The following is a 23,452-nucleotide window of genomic DNA, read 5'->3' as shown; positions in this document are numbered from 1 at the left end:
GCCGTCGATCTGATGAGTCCGTCTCAGATCTGGCACATGCATTGCTAGAAGACCGGTTAGCCAATGATTGACCGTAACCCTAGACTGTCGAGCAGCGCAACCACCACACACCATCAGTTCACGAAGGAGTAACCCTCGTGGTTGTTAGGGTTGAAACCACCTTCATCGGAAAACCATTTTGAGTCCCAGAGTGTTTCATTGGAGAAAGGGCAAACCGGTCAATTCGTAGTCAGGTTGCAAGGTCGTCGTTTCACAATATACAAAGGGCATATTTGTAATTTTGTCGGTGCACTGTAGCACCGACTTTCTTCTTTAAGATGTTATAGAATTCAAAGCGTAACAATTGTTAATAAAAAGTTAGTTTGAATTAGTATTCTCAAAAAGTATTCATTTCTTTTATCATGGATATTTAATATAACCTGCGTAAATGATCTCTACATCCTTTTGAGAAGATTAGTTGGGTGGTTTAAATGTAGGAAAGCTTTTGGGACCTATTTGAAACTATAAATTAAAACAAACACCATGGTTTTGTTTTTATGTTTAATTGTTTATCGAAGTGTAACACAACTAAAGTATTGGAAACGATTGAACCAAAGATCCATCCTAGACAAACAAGACGAGCAAAACAAATTAAGACTCGTGACTAGGTGCAAGTTCATTTTTATACCCTCTAGATGTTTGAATTTTTTGCAGAAATGAGTGGTCTACAAAAAAAAAGAGTGTAATTAGGTGAAGTTGAAAAATGTTTTCATATATAGGTAGGTTGTGAAATGAAATAGAGACCTTCAACCAATTTTCTGCAAAAAAACAGAAGTTCTGCCAAAGTTCTGCCAAAAGCTGCATTCATGTACAAGGTCTCAGGTTGAAACAGCGACCTTGTGAAGGTCTCTGTTTGAAGTCACAATCTTCCTAAAGGTCTCTGTTTCATCTCCCAACTTTATTAAAGGTCTCTGTTTCATCTCCCAATCTTCCTAAAGGTCTCTGTTTCATCTCCCAACCTTGTTAAAGGTCGCGGATTGAAGTTCCAAGCTTCCTAAAGGTCTCTGTTTTGTCTCCCAAGTTTATTAAAGGTCGCAGATTTGAACCACAAGCTTAATAAAGGTCGCAGTTTTGTCTCGCAACTTTATTAAAGTATGGCAGATTCATGTACAGTCTTTGTGAATATCGACAAAGGTTGCAGAATTTATTTTCGGATGGTAGTGTATAGGTGCATGTTTGAGGTTTTTGTCCATTTGTTGCATGAAATGTGAGTGGTAAATGTGAAGGTGATATGACTTGACCCTATCTCTCACATGATATGAAATAAAACCTGCTAATTTTAATAGTAGTGTGTAAGAGAATCCAACTGTAGTGTAAGAAAAATTTCTGCAAACACCATGAATTCGAAAATTGAGGCACATAGTGAAGTATTTACATATGAACATAAAGCAAAGGAGTTGAGCTACATTTTCAATATCAAACACAATCCTTTCATTAACAAAAAATATTCAGTCAAGTTTTATAAGCCGAAGATGAATTTTGAATGTCATCCTGGTCCGATGAATGCATCGGTGTTCACTACAAAAAAAAGTCCATTTAGTGGCACACACTTCTAATGACATTTAGCTTTTGTGCCACTAATTTAGGTTTTACTGGCACTTTACGTATGCCACATTTGCTTAACACACATTTTTAGTAGCATTTAGTTCTTATGCCACTAATTTAGAGTTTTAGTGGCACTTTCCATATGCCACTAAAATGTTTGATAACTTTTATTGGTACTTTACACATGCCACTATTTTTTAAGTGTTTCAAAATTCTAAAATCTTATCTTTTCCCTACTTGAAACACTTTAATAAAACTAGAATGGATTTTCCCCGCGTTGCGGGGTCGGGGTTTTATAGTGGTTTGAGTGTACTGAATTTCTATGACCCTATATTATCATTAATCATAGCTCACAATCAGTGACCTAATCAAACATCATTGTTCTTAATCGACCAGCGATGTGCCTAAAGGACCATCAATGAGCCTCACTGAATTTAAATGACGATAATTTCAGTTTTAAAATAAATATATATTTCCAATTTAAATGACGATAATTTATATTTTTAGTGGCTCTTTGCTTATACCACTAATTTTTATTTTTAATTACACTTTATGTATGACATTTGACATTAATAATTTCGAGCAATTCTAATTTCCCTAGTTGTAACCCATATTTAATTTATAATTCCAAATTATGATATGGTATACCAAAAAAAAAAATTGTGATCATTGTTTATTAAGAGTCACCATAAGACCACTCGGTGGGAGGGTCGTCCAGGCCCGACACCATTCCGGTTGGCTCGTCGGTGTCTTAAAAGTCAGGGTTGGGACGATGAGGACGGGAGGAAAGGACAAAAATTTTTGCATTTTCTTCTCACATACACATATACATATAACATATACATATATATTTTAGGCTCATCCCCCATTTCCTTATGTCCATTTTTTTGCCCCATCCTTACACTCATTCTACGTAGCGCTAATGTGAAGCCTAACTAATGAATCTATTGTCATTCATGAGTTACCATGACTATATACGGTCAATCATAATTCAATGCCACCTAATATGCCTAAAATACACAAATAAGTTATACTATTATTTTTCGATTTTGAACGCATAACACTTCTAAATCTTAAATTCACTATACAAATCTATTTTAATTTCCACACTTAAATTTAGTCTGTAAACATAATTTAAATTCACTATACAAATCTATTTTAATTTCCAATTTATTAATTTGTAAAAGAATTATTAATTAGTCTATATAATTAATTTGAAAATAATTCACATCCCCCTTTCCCGAATTAATTCCCGCTCACTCGCTCCCTCCCTCCCAATATTTGGATTTCCCAGTTCCCACACCAGAGATTAACTTCCCTCTCCTTCTCCCTGACCTAATCGGACAGAGATTAACTTCCCTCTCCTTCTCCCTGACCTAATCGGACGACGTCACCCAATGAGTGGCTACTGTTCTTGGCAGCATCGATGAAGGGGATTCTAGAGCAGAAAAGACATTTCTGCTTCACTTTTGCTACTTCGTAAGTGGTTATTATTATATTAATTGTTCCTTGTTTTCATTTTGATCAATATAATCTAACTTAGAGGACTTTGTAGATGATGTACAGAAATATCTTGGTTACTAATAACATGCCCACCAAGTGTTTGATGATTTGCTTACCACTAGGGACGTGATTTGCTCGTTTCTAACCCTAAACCACTGATAGTCCATGAATTTTTATTCTGATTTGCAAATTGCTACTCAAAATTTGTATGTTTTCTTTATCAGATAGTTTCAATGCTTTCGATTTGTCTATCTAGAACTCCAGGCACTGATTTTTGTTCTTTTAGGGTTGTGGAAGGTTGTGGGTTTCTTTTCTATTTGCAAATAGCCACATTGTTAAAGCACTAAGTTTTTGCAGTACTGGTGTGCTGATTTTGTTCCCAACAGCAAATATCTTTGTGTAGATGATCATCATCAAAATCAGAGCACGTATTGTTTTGTAAGTCATTCTCTTTAACCCTCTAACTTTAAAGTAAAACACACGCACACACGTGATCATGAACAAGTTGTTTTTAATTTATTTGTTTTAGTCAATTGTATGGAACATGATCTTTGTTTTTTCAACCTTTTGTTTTATATTTTTGTAAGTAGATTGTTCTTTTTAAAATATTAGTTCCATCTTTTGAACGTCTAAGAGCATTCACATCCCATCTATCATCCCTTCCCCCATCTTTAAATTTGAAAAGAAAATGGTGTGTGTTTAGGTTGGACAACCTGGTCCGTGAATAGATTTTAGTGTAGAACTTGTATCAGGGGCTCAGGGCTGGAATACAGGTCAGTTATTCTTGTATATTCTTTCAGGCAGTGTTCCAGTGTGAGTATTTCATTTCTTGGAGGGTGCATTTTATTAGTGTATTATTCTTGGCTCTAAAAAATCCTTATAGGGCTGGGGGGCTGGTTAACCCGTGAACAAACCGGTTAACCCAACAATGGGAACCTACACCATTGGAATATAACTTGTCAAACAGACGGAGCTCACCGAAATGAAGTGGTCAGCAACGGAACAAGACTTGTTGCTTTCTAGAGAGAAGATGGCTGGAAACGAAGTGGTCAGTAATGGAAAATGACTTGTTGCTTTCTAGAGAGAAGACTTGTTGCAACAGAACATGACTTGTTGCAAAGAACATGACTTGTTGCTGTCAAACTGATACTAATCCATTGCTATTAAATTGTTAATTTAGAATGAATCAACCCAGGTGGCCCCTTGTTAAAAAACCATAGTGGTTGAAAATATCTCATTCAAAGCAACTTGACGCTTTTTTTATCACTTGGGATTCCTCTGCTATTTTTTAACTCAAAAAGAGTAGTGGTGTCGAGCAGCAGCAGGCCAAGCTCATCTGCTGAGCTTAATGAGAGCCAATCCAAGCATTTTTTCTATACAGTTTTTAAATTTATTAATCATATTGGACTAATAAGTATAAATTTTCAAATACATCAAAGATTTTGACCCATTTTGACAGAAATTTGGCCGACTTTGACCAATTACTGATTTTATGTCTGACTAGGTGAAATTTAATCGGTCTACTACCGATGACCACTTAATCGGCGATTAATCCCGATTTTTACAAGATTGACTTTCTTCAACAATTTGTTAGATTAATTGACAATGTAGATTAGAGTTGACTAGAAGCTAGTTGCATCAGATAAGATGGTGGATATGATGTGAATGCTCTAACTGCTCCATATCGTAATGATCCGTATCATAATTCTAGTTTTTCTGTTGATTTTTTTCAACAGTTAGATTGATTGACAATGTGGATTGTTTGCTTTCTTATTGATACGTATGATACATGTGTTTTAGGTTGGAACTTGGTGAGTAATGGGGGAGAATTGTAAGAAGTATGGTGTTCCATTCTGCGGTGCTTCTTTCATAGCACATAATGCCCTCAAATCATCTGGCACATATGCCAAGAAAGAAGACGAAGATTCTGGTAACCGACCAAATTATGTGATTTTTGCGGCTGGCAGTGGTGAAGGTCGAAGTGGCATCCCAAATGCTTTAGTCATCTCACTTATCGATTCGGCCTCTAATTCCCTTTCTGATCAGGATGGTTCTCTACATGTAGTTGGTGACTTGGTGAGGTAAAGGCCATCTTTCACATGATTATCAAAAACTAATATATAGGGTTCGGTTCAATTAACCATCCAGTTATTGTGCAGTACATGATGGTACATTGAGGGTGTTCAAGTGGCCTACCATGGCATTAGTCCTTGATGCGCCTAAGGCTCATACATCTGTGAAAAAAATTAGGTTTCAGGTTAACTTTAGTTTCTTCGTCAGGCTTTAGATTTTTTTTTTTTATTTTGTCTGATGTTTATTGGTATTTATCTGTCTCAGTCCTGACGGGAAATATCGTGTGTCGGTTGGAAGTGGCCCTGGTACGGTTTGGGATATCTCATCGTCAATAGCTAAAGCTTCTTTATCAAAAGAAAATGTAAGCATTTATCATTATGTTTTTAGACCGTGTTTTTCAATTTGCCTACACTAATTAGAGTCACCTGTCCCGTTCAGGATGAAGTTTTTGAATTTTGCAAATTTTCACTTAATGGAGAGAGTGATCCCTTTCTCTATGTCACTGCAATGCGAGGTAGTCTTCTAGTTCTATTATTGGTAGCTAAAGTTTACTCATATAAGTTATGAACAAGAACTCGTCCATAGTTGTTAATAGCACTCATAGAAAGCGCTATAGCGAATAACGTACTGAAGCACTCATTCATCGTTATCTGATTTTAGCCCCTCCATAGTGAGTAAATAGTGGGATTTCAGGTTTTTTTTATATAAATAGTTATTATAAACTATCCATATACAATAGCTGGATTTTAGGTTTATTTGTTAAATATGCGTATAGATACACCGTATATAGATATAATATACATATAAAATATTTCTAAAATTCTCTTCTAGTGTATCGCTAAATATAAGATAGCGCCCGCTATTTCATCGATATCGATACGTAGCGTTAGGTTGCTTGTCACTATCGTCCGCTATTTACTCTTAACAACTATTCTCTCTAGATGGCAGATTATGTCAATTATCATCATTATCTATAGTTGGTTATAAATAAAATAATAAAAGCTTATAAATTATAATAGAAATCCATGCATAGTAGTCAAAGTCACAGGGCACAAAGGGTTTGCTTGTCACCTAGGCACAAGACACAAGGCACAGAAATGCAAGAAAAGGCAATCGTAGGAAAATCATATATGTACCTATGTTGTCAAAAGCGCAAAAAGCGCGCGCCTAGGCGTTGGGGCGTAGCGAGGCGGACCTATAGTGCCTGGAGGTAGCCTAGGTGCAAAAATGGGTTATGAGATCTAATCATTTGAACATGAATTGTGAAATTTCAGGTTGAATATAGTGAATTGGTTGATGCGGCGACAATAAGGAGCAAGTGCAAGGAACAACTATGAAGTGTGAAATACGATCGCTAAGAAAGAGTTAACACAATGAATATTTTACTCACATGAAGAATGTGAAAGAGATTCATGAGCGCCATGGAGTTTTGAGTTTTTGTTCAAACATTTTTTAAATATTTGTTTTTTATGTTCGATATTTAGACTAAGGTTGACACTTATTAGTTATTTCTTTGCAAACATTTGGAATCTTTGGAAGATGATTGATTGAATTTTTTAATTGAATTGATTATATTATTATGATTTTTACATTTTACAATTTTATTTTATTCTTTGATGTAAATAAATAATAATTGTAATTAATAAAAATTAATATGATAAATAATTTGATATGATTTTTGTGGCAAAAAATATGTGCCACTAAAAGCTTAAAAGTTTATAGTGGCAGAAAAAATAGTGCCACTAAAAGCCTATATACTTTGTGTGGCAGATTGAAAAAGTGCCACTAAAAGGCTTTAGCGTCAGCGCTTCTAGTGGCACTTTTTTTGTGTGCCGCCCATTCCTACGGGTGTTTTTAGTGGCACTTTTTTGTTGTTTTATGGCACATTTTGTATGTCACTAAATGACATTTTTTTTGTAGTGGTTGTTCTTGGGCAACAAACACCGTGCGTTTGAGGTGTTTAAAAATCCAAGACCATATGATGAGCCCTTAGATATTAGACGAGCAGATCGAACGTTCTGGCAACATATGAAAGACCATCCGGTTAGTGGAAGGGTAGAAGGTTTAATACATGCAGCAGGATTCAGCGGGATACTGCAAACTGGGTACAAGTATGTTGACCACGCGTTAATAACCGCGTTGGTTGAGAGATGGAGGCCAGAAACTCACACGTTTCACCTCCCTTTTGGAGAAACGACCGTGACATTACAGGATGTCAACGTGTTGTGGGGGCTACCGATAGATGGGTTGCCTATTTCTGGGGCTGACACTGGTATGTCGATGTATACTATACGAGACAAGTGTCAAACGGTGTTGGGGTTTACCACTGACGAAGCTCATGTGAGGGGCAAAAGGGTTAGGTCCTCCCAAGTTTTAGCACGAATAACGTCATCCTTTTCTGAAAATGAAGCATCAGATGAAGATTGCATTTTTCGTGCACGTCAAATAATATTTTATTTGATAGGGTGCACAATCTTTCCTGATAATGCAAACAGCCTAATTGATGTCAAATTTTTAGATTTTCTGGTAGACTTGCCCGCATGTTCGGGATATAGTTGGGGCGGTGCTGTGTTAGCTCTCCTTTACAAAAACCTTTGTAATGCTACAGCACCTAATGCTATAGCCATTACTGGCCCAGTTGCGCTTCTACAAGTGTGGGCTTGGGAGAGGTTTCGTTGTTTTGCTCCTGCTGTTGCCCGGTTCCAGTACAATGCCCCGTTAGCTGCTCGGTAGTGTGAATTGGAAATAATTAAATTTATTATTTTGTATATATATACATGACTTATGTTATTTTTTTATTTATCCTTTTAGGTGGAAGGGAAGCTTAACGTGTACAGATGTTTCCACACATTGCCTGAGAACATATAGATCTCAGCTGCAATCAATGACCGAGGCAACGGTATGGTTGTTAGTTGTTGACATATAAAATTTAAGTTTGTTTGAACACGTTTCTAATGAATGAATTTTTTTTGTTGCAGTTTAATTGGAGACCATACGACGACATTCTCGGTAGACTCCCCGATATATGTCGGAGTGGTATGGGAATTTGGCGGAGTTGTTGCCCTTTGCTATGCTACTCGGTTGTGGAGAATCACTATCCTCAACGAGTGATGAGACAGTTTGGCATGTTCCAGTACATACCTAACCCAATTGCAATAGATCATAATGAGCATGCCAGACTTCATTCCATGAACCGGAGTGGGAAAACCGGCTGGAACTGGTTAAGTCGTCACGCACCGTATGTTAGTCAGTGGGAGGCACGTCATCAAAACTTAGTGAGGGGGGAACTCATTACATCTGTTGGAGTTGCCAACGATTACATGTCGTGGTACATGGAACATACGGTGTTATATGTGTCTAACCCACTGATGTGTGTAAAATGCAACATATAAATCACATCAATTAAGGCATAAAACTAACCCTTTTTAAGTACTAATGTTGGAAAAAGAGTGTTTTTGCCTTCCTTTTGTATTTTCAGGATGAAATGAGCTCAAAATCACAAAAGAAGCAAAAAGACAACTAATTCTAGCATAAATACAAGAAAAGGAACAAAAGTAGACTGCCCGGACCCTCAACGGCACCTCCCAAGGCAAAGAAGAGAAAACAGAGACTGAACACGCCCCGTGTCCAGCGAACACGGGGGCGTGCCCAGGAAGCAGCAGAAAAGACAAATCAGTAGAAGCTTCCATTGCCCACCACGGGGCCGTGTCCAGCGGGCACGGGGGCGTGGTGAAAGTACAGCAGGCGCATTAATTGTAATTGCGAATTACAATTAATGAAGAGAGAGAATGTCAGACGGGCACGGGGGCGTGTCCAGTGGACACGGGGCCGTGCCCAGCCTTCTGTTCAGCCTATAAATAGGGGTGCTTGGCTTCATTCCATTTCATCCCTTGGCACACCACCTCTCTCACACTTCATCCACCACCCACCACCACCATAACACCATCATCCACCACCATCATCCATTGTCCATCGTAGAGTGTGTGAGTCGTCTCGGGATCCAAGATTGATCGTAAGAGTTCTTGACAATCAAGGCCATGTTTGCCTAAGTCTCTTACATCACTTGGTGAAGACAAGTGTTTAGTATAATACTTTTTATTTTTAATCTTTTGCACTTTTTATTTGGTTTTGTATTAATGACTTTAATAACTAGTTACTTATGTTGAAGGTGATCTTTCCTTATCGTTTGTCCGTGGTGTCTTGGCGTTATTTCACTGTCTATATAAAATAAAAGATTTTCACCATTCATATCTCCACGGTCTATATGGAGGTATGTTGGCTACCTGGTCGGGGGTTAAGGGAACGGTTTGGTAAGGGTCTTGCCCTTGTTCAGCGTTTAGAGGTCCTGCTTGGGACCTGGGTCAAATTTAGTAGGATCTCCTTCAATACCCATAGGTGTTGGATGGCGGGGATCCAAACTCTTTGACCCCCTCATAAGTTAACTACTATTAATACTATAACCCGGCTATTTAGGACTGTATCCCTGCTGACTCAGACTACTTAGCCGAGGGTAACGTCACCGCCGAAAGCGGGGCCTACCACAATTTGCATTAATAACTTAATTCGTTATCTTTCAATAATCCGACCCTTTAGGATTGTATCCTTGCTGAATCAAACTACTGGGTTGAGGGTAACGTCGCCTTCAAAAGAGGGGCCTACTACAATAACTAAGATAATCTCTTAAACAAGTGCAAAAGTGCGAAAATAATCAAAGGTTATACTAATACACGTGTCGGATCCAAGTGATTCATCTTGTCTATCTGTTTTTATTTTATTTTATTTTTCAGCATTTAGTTAGTTTTTATTTTTCTTAGTTTAAAACACTTTTTTCACTTTTTGATTTGGTTAGACGTTGAGGATAAACCCGTATTAAAAGCTCTTGTGTCCTTGGACGACCTCGGTATCTTACCAACACTATACTACGTCCACGATGGGTGCACTTGCCCATATGTGTGTTTAGTGTTAGTAAATATCGTGTTTTATAAATTTAAAACTTGGCTAAAAGTGTAAAAAGGGGCTTAAATATACATCTAAAATATATACACGCTAGCACGCATCAAGTTTTTGGCGCCGTTGCCGGGGACACAAGGATTTTAAGAAAGCTTAAAATCGACGGCCTAATCAGTTTTTCAAAACCTTTTTAAAACGCGCGCATATTTTTCTGCATTTTAGTTTAGTTTGCATTTACAGTAGCCTGAACACGGGGCCGTGCTCACTGAACACGCCCCCGTGCTGCATATTTTTAGAGTAGATACCCAGATACAGAGTCTGAACACGGGGCCGTGCTCGCTGAACACGCCCCCGTGCTCAACGTGACCAGTAACTTTAATTAAAACGCCCAGATACAGACCCTGAACACGGGGCCGTGTTCACTCAACACGGGGCCGTGTCCAGCTTCTGTTTCCGTCTTATTTTTGTTTTCTGGTCCCGAGACTCAGTTGTGGTCTGTTGAGTGATTCTTATGGATCAATACTCAAGAGGTTACAACTACACCTATGATGAGGATGATTATAGGGGTAATTATTGCACTAATTGTCGTAACGCACGCTCGGTTCAATATAATAACTCATATCAACCATCCAATTCATACAACTACTATGAGGAGCCCAGGTACGAGCCATCAACTTCATACACGTCCTATGAAGACCAAAGGTATGAACCTCCTCCCTCATACTCATATTTTGATGAACCAAGGTATGAGCCTTCATACTCATACTTTGAAGACTCAAGATATGAGCCACCACCTTCATACTCTTATTATGAGGAACCATGGCGTGAACAACCCACCTCATATGAGTACTATGAAGAACAAAGTTTCGACCCTTATCCATCATATACTTATAATGAAGAACAATGGTGTGAACCATCTACTTCATATGAGTACTATGAGGAACCAAGGATTGAACAACCGGATTCAAGCTTTGAGGATCCAAATTCTTTTTCTCTCACCGAAGTGACCAATAGGATATTAGAACACATTAAAACTATCGAACGTTACATGAAAAAATCTCGCGCAAGGGAAGAGGAATCCCGCGCAAGAGAAGAATTAAAAAATGATAATAACGTAGAGATAGTTGAAAATGTAAAAATGAAAGAACAAGAAAGTGAAAAACCGACACATGAGTTAAACAACGAAAGAGGTGAGGTCGATAACGCTAAAATTCAAGAAGAGTCTAATTTTGAAGAAATTAATCTCTTGTCACCTACTTTCGAAAATCATTGTTTAGTAACCCCTCATGCTAAGTTTTTAAAAGAGTTAAACACTAGTGCTAAAATCAAAGAAATAGTGAGTGTTAAGTTAACTAATGATCAAACCTCGCTAATAAAAGAAGACCCTTTTGAAATTAACATTACACCGGTTCCATGTTTCTTTCAAATTCCCATTTTTTATCCGATCGAAAAGTAATGAAATCAATCGGTGTAGTTGAAGATGTTTTGGTTCAAACAAATCAAATGGTAATCCCAACCGACTTCGTCATCCTTGATGACGCCCCGCTAGTCTTGGGAAAACCTTTTGTACAAACTCATAAAGCTTTGAAAAACCGGAAATTCAACAATCTACCTCTTCAATTAGGGGCATTCAAAAGGAGCATAGATCTTGAGCGTTCAATGAAGTATCCTTTTGGCAATAATGACCCCCTAATTGAAGATGAAGCTGAACCACCCGATACGACCAACGAAGAAGACCACTTTGTCGAAGAAGAAATAGCCATAGAACAAACCTTTAAGGTTCTTAATCTAGATGAGCCACAAAATAAGGTGTCTTCTAAAGACCCACCCATTGAGCTCAAGGAACTTTCTAAAGGTTTGGAATATGCTTTTCTAGGCAAAGATGGTAGTTTACCTGTAATCATTTCATCTAAATTAAGTAACATAGAAAAAGAAAAATTAATTAGCCTGCTTAAAAAACACAAAAACGCGATCGCTTGGAAGCTTGTAGATATTAAAGGAATAAGCCCTTCCATGTGCACGCACAAAATTTTAATGAATGATGACTACAAAACGGTAATTCAACAACAACGAAGAGTGAACCTTAATGTTCAAGAAGTGGTTAAGAATGAAGTCATCAAACTACTTGACGCCGGACTAATCTACCCTATCTCCGATAGTCCGTGGGTAAGTCCCGTTCAAGTAGTCCCAAAGAAAGGAGGTATGACGGTAATAACTAACGAGAAAAATGAATTAATACCAATAAGAACCGCCACAGGATGGAGAGTTTGTATAGATTATAGGCGATTAAATGAAGCAACAAGGAAAGACCACTTTCCTTTACCCTTCATTGATCAAATGTTAGAAAGATTATCCGGTCATAAATTTTATTGTTTCTTAGATGGTTTTTCAGGTTACTTTCAAATACCGATAGCACCGGAAGACCAAGAGAAAACAACTTTCACATGTCCCTACGGAACTTTCGCATATCGACGCATGCCATTCGGTCTATGTAATGCGCCTGCAACATTCCAACGTTGTATGGTCGCCATTTTCCATGATATGATCGAAAAGACAATGGAAGTCTTCATGGATGACTTTTCCATCTTTGGAGACTCATATGACCAATGCCTCGATAATCTTGAACGAATGCTATCCCGATGTGAGGAAACTAACCTCGCCCTTAACTGGGAAAAATGCCATTTCATGGTAACAGAGGGAATAGTACTCGGTCACAAAATCTCAAGCGAAGGAATGGAAGTTGATCGAGCAAAAATAGAGATTATTTCTCGATTACCTCCTCCATCCTCCGTACGAGCAATCAGAAGTTTCCTAGGACATGCCGGATTTTATAAAAGGTTTATCAAAGACTTTTCGAAAATCTCAAGGCCTCTAACAAAATTACTTGAAAAAGATGCACCCTTCATCTTTGACAAGGAATGCAATCAAGCATCTCTAACCCTCAAGGAAATGCTAGTCAATGCACCTATCATGATAGCGCCAGATTGGAAACTTCCTTTCGAAATCATGTGTGATGCAAGTGACTTTGCTGTTGGAGCAGTCTTGGGACAAAGGAAAGAAAAGCATTTCCACCCAATTTATTATGCTAGTAAAACTCTTAATGATGCACAAGAAAATTATACAACTACAGAAAAAGAATTACTAGCAGTGGTATTTGCTTTTGATAAATTTCGTTCTTATATTGTTCTTTCTAAAACAGTAGTCTATACAGACCATGCAGGCATCAGGTACCTCTTCAAGAAGCAAGACGCAAAACCCCGTTTGATCAGATGGATTCTACTCCTCCAAGAATTCGACATCGAAATCAAGGACAAAAGAGGAGCAGAAAACACCGCTGCAGATCATCTCTCACGCTTAGAAGACCCAGCTTTGGAGACAACCAGAGACGAGCAAATCAACGAGAAATTTCCCACGGAATCCTTGGAAATGATGGAGAGTAGACAAGAGCCATGGTATGCCGACTACGCTAATTTCCTAGCTAGCGGTATAGTCACCAAAGGATGGCCACATCATCAAAGAAAGAAATTCTTTGCTGATGTAAAGCATTACTTTTGGGAAGACCCCTATCTTTTCAAAATGTGTGCCGACCAGCTCATCCGAAGGTGTGTCCATGGTAATGAAGCACGAAGAATTCTCCGTCATTGTCACGAAGGTCCATACGGAGGACATCATGGTGCCGCAAGTACCGCACGAAAGGTATTTGATTCGGGATTTTACTGGCCAACAATTTACAAGGATGCACAAAACCTTGTAAAGACATGTGATGCCTGCCAAAGATCAGGTAATATTTCTTCCAAACACGAAATGCCTCAAAATGGCATTCTCGTCTGTGAAATCTTTGACGTGTGGGGACTCGATTTCATGGGACCTTTCCCACCTTCAAAGGGAAACAAATATATACTTGTGGCAGTCGATTACTTGTCTAAATGGGCGGAGGCCGAGGCTCTTCCAACAAATGATGGAAGAGTAGTGGTAAAATTCTTGAAAAAACTGTTTTCTCGCTTTGGGACACCAAAGGCTTTAATAAGTGATAGAGGTACCCATTTTTGCCATCATCAACTCGAAAAAATATTAACAAGGTATGGGGTCTATCACCGGGTCTCAACAGCATATCACCCTCAAACAAATGGGCAAGCCGAAGTGACTAATCGAGGTTTAAAACGAATACTTGAAAAGACCGTAGGAATAAATAAAAAAGAATGGGCCGACAAGTTAGACGATGCTTTATGGGCTTTTTGAACTGCCTATAAAACCACTATAGGCACAACCCCATATAAACTCGTCTATGGAAAAAGTTGTCACTTGCCAGTAGAAATAGCTCACAAGGCCTACTGGGCAATAAAAAACGTAAACTTAGATTTACAAAATGCAGGTAAGAATCGACTTTGTCAAATAAATGAATTAGACGAGCTAAGGAATTATGCATATTCTAACTCCGAAATTTATAAAGAAAGAATGAAAAATTTACACGATAAATATATTAAATCTAATGAATTTCGGGTTGGAGATCAAGTTCTATTGTTTAATTCACGACTTCGATTATTTCCTGGTAAGCTAAAATCTAGGTGGTCAGGACCTTTTTCCGTCACCCATGTTTTTCCACACGGTGCAGTAGAAATTAAAACTCGAAATGGGATACCATTTAAAGTCAATGGCCAACGGCTAAAACTCTACCGAGGATCCATTGAGGATGAGGAAGAGGAGATCTCACTTCAAACGGTTAACGAATAAACTCATACCCGACATATTACAGGTAAGTGTACGTTTCAAAACCGGTAAATCTTCTAACCATTTTCGGAAATAGGGGGCATGCACACGAGCACATCCTTAAAAAAAAAATTTCAAAAACTTTGCTCGGCACGGGGCCGTGTCGAGGCAACTGTCGGGATAAAACCCTCTTTTTCTATCAGTTACACCATTCCACACGCCCCGTATAGCCGAAAACGCTCTGGTTTGAGGCGATTTTCTGCAGTTTTCCAACGTTACCACCGAATTTAACAACATCAAGGTATGATTCTATCCTCTTTAGTAGTTAGATTAGTTACTTGCATGTAGTTAAAACATCAAAAATTGGGGAAAAATCTAGGGTTCTTCATGTTCATCCGGATCAAACTCAAAATTTTTGATGAAATCTGTTAGTAGTAGTTTAGATTAGTATAGTAGGAAGTAAATAAACATGTATTGTTGATAGATTCGTTCGATTTCCAACTAAAACCGCAAACCCTTGTTCTTGAACCGAAAAACACGAAATTGAAAGGGTAAACGGTTTGTTTTGGGAAAAACGACACTTAGGGTTTCATTTTCGGGGGAAACCGCTACTATTGGGCTAAAAATTTTCAGGTTTTCGAAACCGGGACGAAAAATGAAATTTTTGGGTTACAGACGCCTGGACACGGGGCCGTGTCCGCTGAACACGGGGCCGTGTTCAGCCCACTGTTTGCAGTTTCACTCCGATTTTCCTTGTTTCGTACTAACTTTTGATGTATTCTTTCAGATGTCGAAATTCACGAGGTTTAATGCAAGTGAACTAGACGCTAGGGCACGGTACGAGATTCTACAAACGAGACCGGAAGAGTACCCGAGGCGGGCGTGTACAGACTTGCTAACCATGGTGAATCAACTTGACCGATTCAACAACATTGTGAGAGGTCCACTGGCTGTCGCATTGAACACCCGGCTTCGGTCGGTGCATCAATGCACGATGGAGTTCTACAGCACCTTCATTTTCAACTCGAGATGTGACCCGTTTGACCATGATGCGGTCACATTCTGATGTGGAGGGACCACGTTCACAACCTCCATGGCACAGTTTGGAGCTATCATAGGGCTATATAGTGAAGAGGAATCGGGAAATGAAGAGAATACTGGGGGATTACGAGACTTGGATGCAACTGAACGCCAAGCCGCATGGGCTCAAATAGGTGAAGGAATCTACAACCCGAGCAGCACCAAAAGCACCAAACTGAGGGACCCACTTTACCGCTACATTCACAGGCTCCTCACCTACTCGCTGAACCAGCGTCACGACAGTAGTGGCGTTGTAGGGTTGAAAGATCTGGTTGTCCTTCACTGCATCCACAACCAGAAGCCTCTCGATGTTCCTTATTTCTTGCTACGGAACATGCACCTAAATCGCCTTGCTCACGCTCCTACACCTATCTTCTTCGGGGGATGGGTGTACCGTCTTTTCAAGCATTTCACGAACATAACAAGGTCCTTTGAAAGGAGTCCATGGTCGGGACGAGTTGACTACCACATTTGCCGAGCCATGAACTTGCTTTATGAGGCGGAAGACGGGACGGTGAGCTTTCAAAGGACGCAAGGCTATGCATGGAACCCGCAGGAGGCTCTAGTTCTTCATGCACCACCTCCCCATTTTCAGTACCCACCCCAAGGCGATCCGGGTCAATCCTCCTCTCAAGGAGGTGGTTTTCCTAACTTTCAAAGTTTACATGATCTTTTGCAGGAAAACCTTATGTGCACCAGGAACACCTACAATCTCGCCAACAACACATACCACCGGGTTGGAGCTATCGAGCGCAACATTAACGATATACAAGATGATATCGGTAGCATCCGGGAGTACATGGCGAGGCATGGGGGTGGAGGTGATGGTAGCGATGAAGACATGGAGTAGGAGGCTTGAAGGAACAAGGGGCAGGTTGGTGATGAGCCCACAGGTTTAAGTACCCTTCTCTATCGAACAATTTACGGCCTGCGTGCCGCTTGTTGAACAATTTACTTTCCTTAACTATTTCTTTTATCTTTGTTTTATTTTTACTTTATGCGTGGAGACAATTAACGTTGGTAATTTAGGATGGTTTATGTTTGTTTGGTTTGGTATTGAGTGATTAGACAGGTACAATGCAAGGGTTAGAGTGCTAAATATTAGCACTTGCAGCCCCGAAATGGAGAAACCGGGAGACAAAACCTGTTTTTCAGGCTCACAAACTGTCCACACGGGGACGTGTCCAGCCGACACGCCCCCGTGTTCATCTCCCAGACCTGCTGTTTGGTTACTGACCTGCATTTTTTTGCCAGACACGAGGCCGTGTTCACCCAACACGCCCCCGTGTTCATCTTCTGTAAGTTCTCGGTACTGGCAGTTCACCACGGGGCCGTGTCCAGACTGCCAGTAACAAAAATCTTTGCTTTTTAAACCACTTTTACACATTCTAATCAACCAAAAACCTTATTTTTGGACACATTGAGGACAATGTGTAATTTAAGTGTGGGGGGGGGGGATGCTAAAACCTTGAATTTTGCAAATCCTAAACACAAGCCTTACACAAAACTCTATTGGAACCGCTAAACACCCCAAATTTTTTCAAAAACTTTTTCATTTTTTTTATTTTTATTTACTTGTCTTAGTTTAAGTTGGGAATAACAAGTTCTAAAAAGGTTATATTTTTACAAGTTTACAACCAATAGCGTCGTGATAACAAAGAACCAACATAAGTCGTCTCGGGATCCAAGATTGATCGTAAGAGTTCTTGACAATCAAGGCTATGTTTGCCTAAGTCTCTTACATCACTTGGTGAAGACAAGTGTTTAGTATAATACTTTTTATTTTTAATCTTTTGCACTTTTTATTTGGTTTTGTATTAATGACTTTAATAACTAGTTACTTATGTTGAAGGTGATCTTTCCTTATCGTTTGTCCGTGGTGTCTTGGCGTTATTTTACTGTCTATATAAAATAAAAGATTTTCACCATTCATATCTCCACGGTCTATATGGAGGTATGTTGGCTACCTGGTCGGGGGTTAAGGGAACGGTTTGGTAAGGGTCTTGCCCTTGTTCAGCGTTTAGAGGTCCTGCTGGGGACCTGGGTCAAATTTAGTAGGATCTCCTTCAATACCCATAGGTGTTGGATGGCGGGTATCCAAACTCTTTGACCCCCTCATAAGTTAACTACTATTAATACTATAACCCGGCTATTTAGGACTGTATCCCTGCTGACTCTGACTACTTAGCCGAGGGTAACGTCACCGCCGAAAGCGGGGCCTACCACAATTTGCATTAATAACTTAATTCATTATCTTTCAATAATCCGACCCTTTAGGATTGTATCCTTGCTGACTCAAACTACTGGGTTGAGGGTAACGTCGCCTTCAAAAGAGGGGCCTACTACAATAACTAAGATAATCTCTTAAACAAGTGCAAAAGTGCGAAAATAGTCAAAGGTTATACTAATACACGTGTCGGATCCAAGTGATTCATCTTGTCTATCTGTTTTTATTTTATTTTATTTTTCAGCATTTAGTTAGTTTTTATTTTTCTTAGTTTAAAACACTTTTTTCAATTTTTGATTTGGTTAGACGTTGAGGATAAACCGGTATTAAAAGCTCTTGTGTCCTTGGACGACCTCGGTATCTTACCAACACTATACTACGTCCACGATGGGGTGCACTTGCCCATATGTGTGTTTAGTGTTAGTAAATATCGTGTTTTATAAATTTAAAACTTGGCTAAAAGTGTAAAAAAGGGCTTAAATATACATCTAAAATATATACACGCTAGCACGCATCACCCACAGTTGTCAGCTGGCCCTACGAGCGGATTTCAAGACGAAGGAGCGAGGGTCCAAATGATGGTATATACAAGTTTAAAATTATTGAAAGTTACCATTTTTATTTTTATTAAAAAATTAATTATTAATTATTTTTTTGCAGTCGGAGACGATGGGTCTAATTCACCGATCTGAAGATGTGGACGTTATTCATGGTGCGGCTTATCGGGCCCTTGAGATGTCTAATGTTCCACAATACACACAATATCCGACTCATCTGTCACAGGAGCCGGTGGACCTTGTTTCATATCCTCGTACACAGAGGGTAGGCAGGCACCGACGTCGTGCTCGTGGTGGTACAAACGTTGAAGAGGCCGGAACATCAAGTTGGGGCCCAAACTTCGAAACAGGAGGGGGGATCAGGATCCGGTGGTAACGAAGATGTAAATTTTGCGGTAAACCTTGGTAATACTGATATGGGTGCATCATGGCAGTTAGTGTTGGCTACGGCATGCTCCGAGGGTTTTGACGTGGGTGAGTTATTGATGCCCCAACAGAATGATATGGGTAACAACAATCAGTTTGTAGACCCAAACATAAGTCAGGCGGGGTTTTTTAGCCCCTCGTCCCATATGATGGACCCCGACACTAGTCGGGCAGGGTTTGTTACCCCCGCGTCACAGATGATAACATTTATGCCGGATACGCAAACAGACTATCAGTATTGGCCCCCAAACCAAAGTAACGAAGATCACCGGAACCGTTATGCAGATGTTGAACCAAACCCCTTAGACTGGAGTCTCGACTTGAACCTGTTTCCACCACCACCGAATGACCCATAGAGTGTAATAGTTTGTGAATTAAATATATTGTGTAATACAGTGTGAAATAAATATATTGTTGTTTTTGTTGTTTTTTTTTTTTTGTTATTTTTATTATTATTTTATTTTTCAAGGTAAACTGATACTAAAAAACACATAATGATGTATTTATATTTGTTTATCATTAAGGGTATAAAGGACATTTCACAATTTTAAATTAATAAGCATTTTTCTCAAAAAGAAATAATATTTTTAAATCAATTTCTACCCACTATAAATACCCCTACCATAGTGAATGAGAAGTCCACAAAAACCACAACCACCTTTATGGCTAACCAAGGTGACAAACAAGTAGCTGATGAGCAAAACAATTCGCATGTGGTGCAGAGAAAGTCATTTTCGATTCTAAACAAGTTAAGACGTCCAACCGGTGGGTCTAGCACTTCGTCTTTTCCAAAGCCGGCCGAGGTCGTGCTAAATAACCGTGGGTCGTCCGCTCAGTCGAGTAAACCTGGTGGCAGCCCTCCAGAAAGAAAAAATTTTGCATTTCCAACCGAAAATTCCGAAAATTGGTCAAGGGATGCTGTTGAGTTTTACCTAAACGGGGATTCCCCTTTTTGTTATTCTCGCTTTTTAGGGGAAATACAGCTACCTAGAAGCTTTTGGGGTAGCCTACTAGGCTACGAATCTAGTGCATGCCTAAATGACATTGTAAACCCAATCCTTCCGGTATTAAATTTTGATTATACAAATCACTGATTAGATATATATTTTCTTTATGGCAGCATGTTCAAGCGTGGACGTTAAGGCTGATGCGGCTTCGACAATCTAAAGTTTTAAAAGACCCGTCAAGGAAATTGCGTTGGACGGTTTTACCTCCGCAATTTTATGAAGACGTGTGTTATACGAAGGATTGTTTAAGAGCGGTAGACATGGCGGGAAAGAAGGAACCGTATCCTCCATTTTGGGAGGTTGATTATTTGTATATTCCGATATGGATTAAGCAGGAGGACTGGTTACTATTCCGTGTTGATCTGTTTAACATGGAAATAACACAATATTGGACTGATAAAAGATGGGGAAATGAAAAAAGACGGCTGGTTGAACACGTGATGGACATTTTTCCAATTTTCTTCAAGCATTTTCTTGACCAAATCCACTATTGGCGAAACTCGAGATACTGCACAAAGAAAAAAGTTTCTTTTGGTTATGTTCAAGATGGTGTGCCTCAGGACAATGGTAACATTGCTAATTCAGGGGTGCTTGTCTGTATGATGATGGACAACCTTGTAAGAGGCAAGTCGCTCTTTGATGAAACTGACGTAGAAGAGAGTTGTACCAACTATCGTCGCCACATGGCTAACGAGCTTTATAGATGGCGTTGTATGTAGGATGAATGTTGTTCTTGTTTATGAATTGTGCTTTCGTACTTTCTTTATAATAAACAATTTAATGTTTCGTAATATTCCGACATATTAGACTTTTTGTCAAAAAGGTCCAACCATGCGTTTTTTGGGTCCGTTATCTCACCGGTGTGTCCAAGTACGCCATCACCGGGTTTCTTCGTGTCGTATGCTAGGGTGAATAAGGACTTGGGGCATTCGCGTTGTCTCGCAAGAGGTCGTATCCTCTCGTTATGAGGGGTGGAAAACGGCCAAAAGGCCATTTTTTGCATTTTGTTAGAAAGGGCCAGAAAGGTCCAACCATGCGTTTTTTGGGTCCGTTATCTCACCGGTGTATCCAAGTACGCCTTCACCGGGTTTCTTCGTGTCGTATGCTAGGGTGAATAAGGACTTGGGGCATTCGCGTTGTCTCGCAAGAGGTCGTATCCTCTCGTTATGAGGGGTGGAAAACGGCCAAAAGGACATTTTTTGCATTTTGTTAGAAAGGGCCAGAAAGGTCCAACCATGCGTTTTTTGGGTCCGTTATCTCACCGGTGTGTCCAAGTACGCCTTCACCGGGTTTCTTCGTGTCGTATGCTAGGGTGAATAAGGACTTGGGGCATTCGCGTTGTCTCGCAAGAGGTCGTATCCTCTCGTTATGAGGGGTGGAAAACGGCCAAAAGGCCATTTTTTGCATTTTGTTAGAAAGGGCCAGAAAGGTCCAACCATGCGTTTTTTGGGTCCGTTATCTCACCGGTGTGTCCAAGTACGCCTTCACCGGGTTTCTTCTTGTCGTATGCTAGGGTGAATAAGGACTTGGGGCATTCGCGTTGTCTCGCAAGAGGTCGTATCCTCTCGTTATGAGGGGTGGAAAACGGCCAAAAGGCCATTTTTTGCATTTTGTTAGAAAGGGCCAGAAAGGTCCAACCATGCGTTTTTTTGGGTCCGTTATCTCACCGGTGTGTCCAAGTACGCCTTCACCGGGTTTCTTCGTGTCATATGCTAGGATGAATAAGGACTTGGACCATTCGCGTTGTCTCGCCAGAGGTCGTATCCTCTCGTTATGAGGGGGGAAAATGGCCGAAAACCCATTTTTGGCCTTTTGTCAGAAAGGCCCAACCATGCGTTTTTTGACAAAAAAAAGTCGAAAATTGATATTTAATAATTTAATACAAGTACGATAAACAATTACATGTTTTATTAAGGACTTGGGGGCATTGGCGTTGTCTCGCCAGAGGTCGTTTCCTCTCGTTTTGGGGGTGAAAAACGAGCTGCATAAAACTCATCCGCCATCTCTCGTCTGTATTTCGCGCAAGCCTCCACAACATCTCCCCCAATCCAGACGTCCTCGTCATTAACCAGTTTACTTAACAACATACAAACCAACACCCCTGAATCTGGTCCTGGGTTTTCCTTTTGATGTTGGCAAACTTCAGTATGTGTCACCATTGTGTTTTCCACATGTGGGCGTCCAGAATGTTCCCAGTATGCAATTTTTTCCAAAAATGTTTTGAATAACGATTCAAATTTTATTAGGGTTGGGTATACCCTAACTTGAATCAAGCTTGACCCATCAGAAACACTTGAAGTACATGTCCCAGTAAAATACAAAGTAAGGTGAAGTGTCCGCATATCAACACGAACCATGAACCAGTCTTGAAGGTCAACACAGATTGGAATATAAACCTGAGAAAAAAATAAATAAGATAGACGTATTTGGTTTAAGATATACAGTGGGGGATGATAGTGTTACCGTATCGATGTCCCAAAATGGAGGGTAATGTTCCTTTAATCCAATAGCAAAAGGTAACGCACGATGGTTAGGATTCTCTTCCAAAAGGTGGAGAAATTGAGGTGGGAGAATCGTCCATGGAAACAGTTGTTCTGGTTTTTTGGATTTTTTTATTAAAATCCATCTGAACCTCATCATTCTCGTCACCCACCCACACACATGCTACAACGGTGAAAGTGTTATAACATAAGAATAAAACTAAATTTTCGGAGGGTTTTAATAATTTATACTCCTTACCAGTGGCGACAAGTAACCGTAGTTCTCGTATCCAAGTGGGCACCCCAAAACTCGGACCCCAGTTGTCTCCTTCCAAGGAATCCGCTATAACAGAAAGCAGAATCTCCGTTATGATAAAACGCCATTACATTTTTTGACCACGATCTTGACTCTTCTGTTGGGTAATAATACCAACGTGTCTTTCTGGGGATCTTCTCAGGGGGGTATCAGGGACTTCCTCCAGCTCCAATAACGAGTCTTCCGGGTCCCCCATTTGTTGTGTGTCGTTGTAGCAATTCGAGATGGGGGTATGAGTGACTATTTATCCAGAGATGTTATACTAGGTCGCTGTTTCATACAGAGATGTTATACTAGGTCGCTGTTTCATACAGAGATGTTATACTAGGTCGCTGTTTCATACAGAGATGTTATACTAGGTCGTTGTTTCATTCAGAGATGTTATACTAGGTCGCTGTTTCATACAGAGATGTTATACTAGGTCGCTGTTTCATTCAGAGATGTTATACTAGGTCGCTGTTTCATACAGAGATGTTATACTAGGTCGCTGTTTCATTCAGAGATGTTATACTAGGTCGCTGTTTCATCTATAAAAGGCCCTC

At 39.7% G+C, this 23,452-nt stretch overlaps 1 protein-coding gene and 1 long non-coding RNA gene across 6 annotated transcripts; both read left to right on the top strand.

Annotated features, from left to right (window-relative positions):
• The first annotated feature begins 2,833 nt into the window (after positions 1 to 2,833).
• Positions 2,834 to 6,743, top strand: LOC110874885. Of its 5 annotated transcripts, XR_004859807.1 has the most exons (9): positions 2,834 to 3,063; positions 3,140 to 3,293; positions 3,374 to 3,525; positions 3,791 to 4,135; positions 4,888 to 5,168; positions 5,247 to 5,344; positions 5,425 to 5,521; positions 5,599 to 5,674; positions 6,435 to 6,743. It is a non-coding gene; the product is annotated as an uncharacterized LOC110874885 (long non-coding RNA). The 5 variants fall into 5 exon arrangements; XR_004859808.1 differs by lacking the exon at positions 3,791 to 4,135 and having other exon boundaries at positions 5,247 to 5,337; XR_002556302.2 differs by lacking the exon at positions 3,791 to 4,135.
• A 445-nt stretch (positions 6,744 to 7,188) lies between these two features.
• Positions 7,189 to 19,057, top strand: LOC110929416 (serine/threonine-protein phosphatase 7 long form homolog). The gene is made up of 5 exons (XM_035988940.1): positions 7,189 to 7,432; positions 7,625 to 7,889; positions 7,972 to 8,059; positions 8,139 to 8,504; positions 18,785 to 19,057. The coding sequence occupies exons 1-5, from the start codon at positions 7,189 to 7,191 to the stop codon at positions 19,055 to 19,057; spliced, it is 1,236 nt and encodes a 411-aa protein (XP_035844833.1).
• Positions 19,058 to 23,452: the final 4,395 nt, after the last annotated feature.

This window comes from Helianthus annuus, chromosome 1, assembly GCF_002127325.2.
Source record: "Helianthus annuus cultivar XRQ/B chromosome 1, HanXRQr2.0-SUNRISE, whole genome shotgun sequence".
NCBI lineage: Eukaryota > Viridiplantae > Streptophyta > Magnoliopsida > Asterales > Asteraceae > Helianthus > Helianthus annuus.
The sequence above is the reverse complement of the archived record's forward strand: the minus strand, read 5'-3'. Positions and strand labels throughout refer to the sequence as shown.

What these genes read in the sequence shown, in the direction of transcription:
- LOC110929416 (XM_035988940.1), top strand. Translation starts at nt 7,189, where the DNA reads ATGAAAGACCATCCGGTTAGTGGAAGGGTAGAAGGTTTAATACATGCA. An exon ending in AATGCCCCGTTAGCTGCTCG is followed by an intron (nt 7,890 to 7,971) that starts GTAGTGTGAATT and finishes TTATCCTTTTAG; the next exon opens with GTGGAAGGGAAGCTTAACGT. An exon ending in CGTGGTACATGGAACATACG is followed by an intron (nt 8,505 to 18,784) that starts GTGTTATATGTG and finishes ATTTTTTTGCAG; the next exon opens with TCGGAGACGATGGGTCTAAT.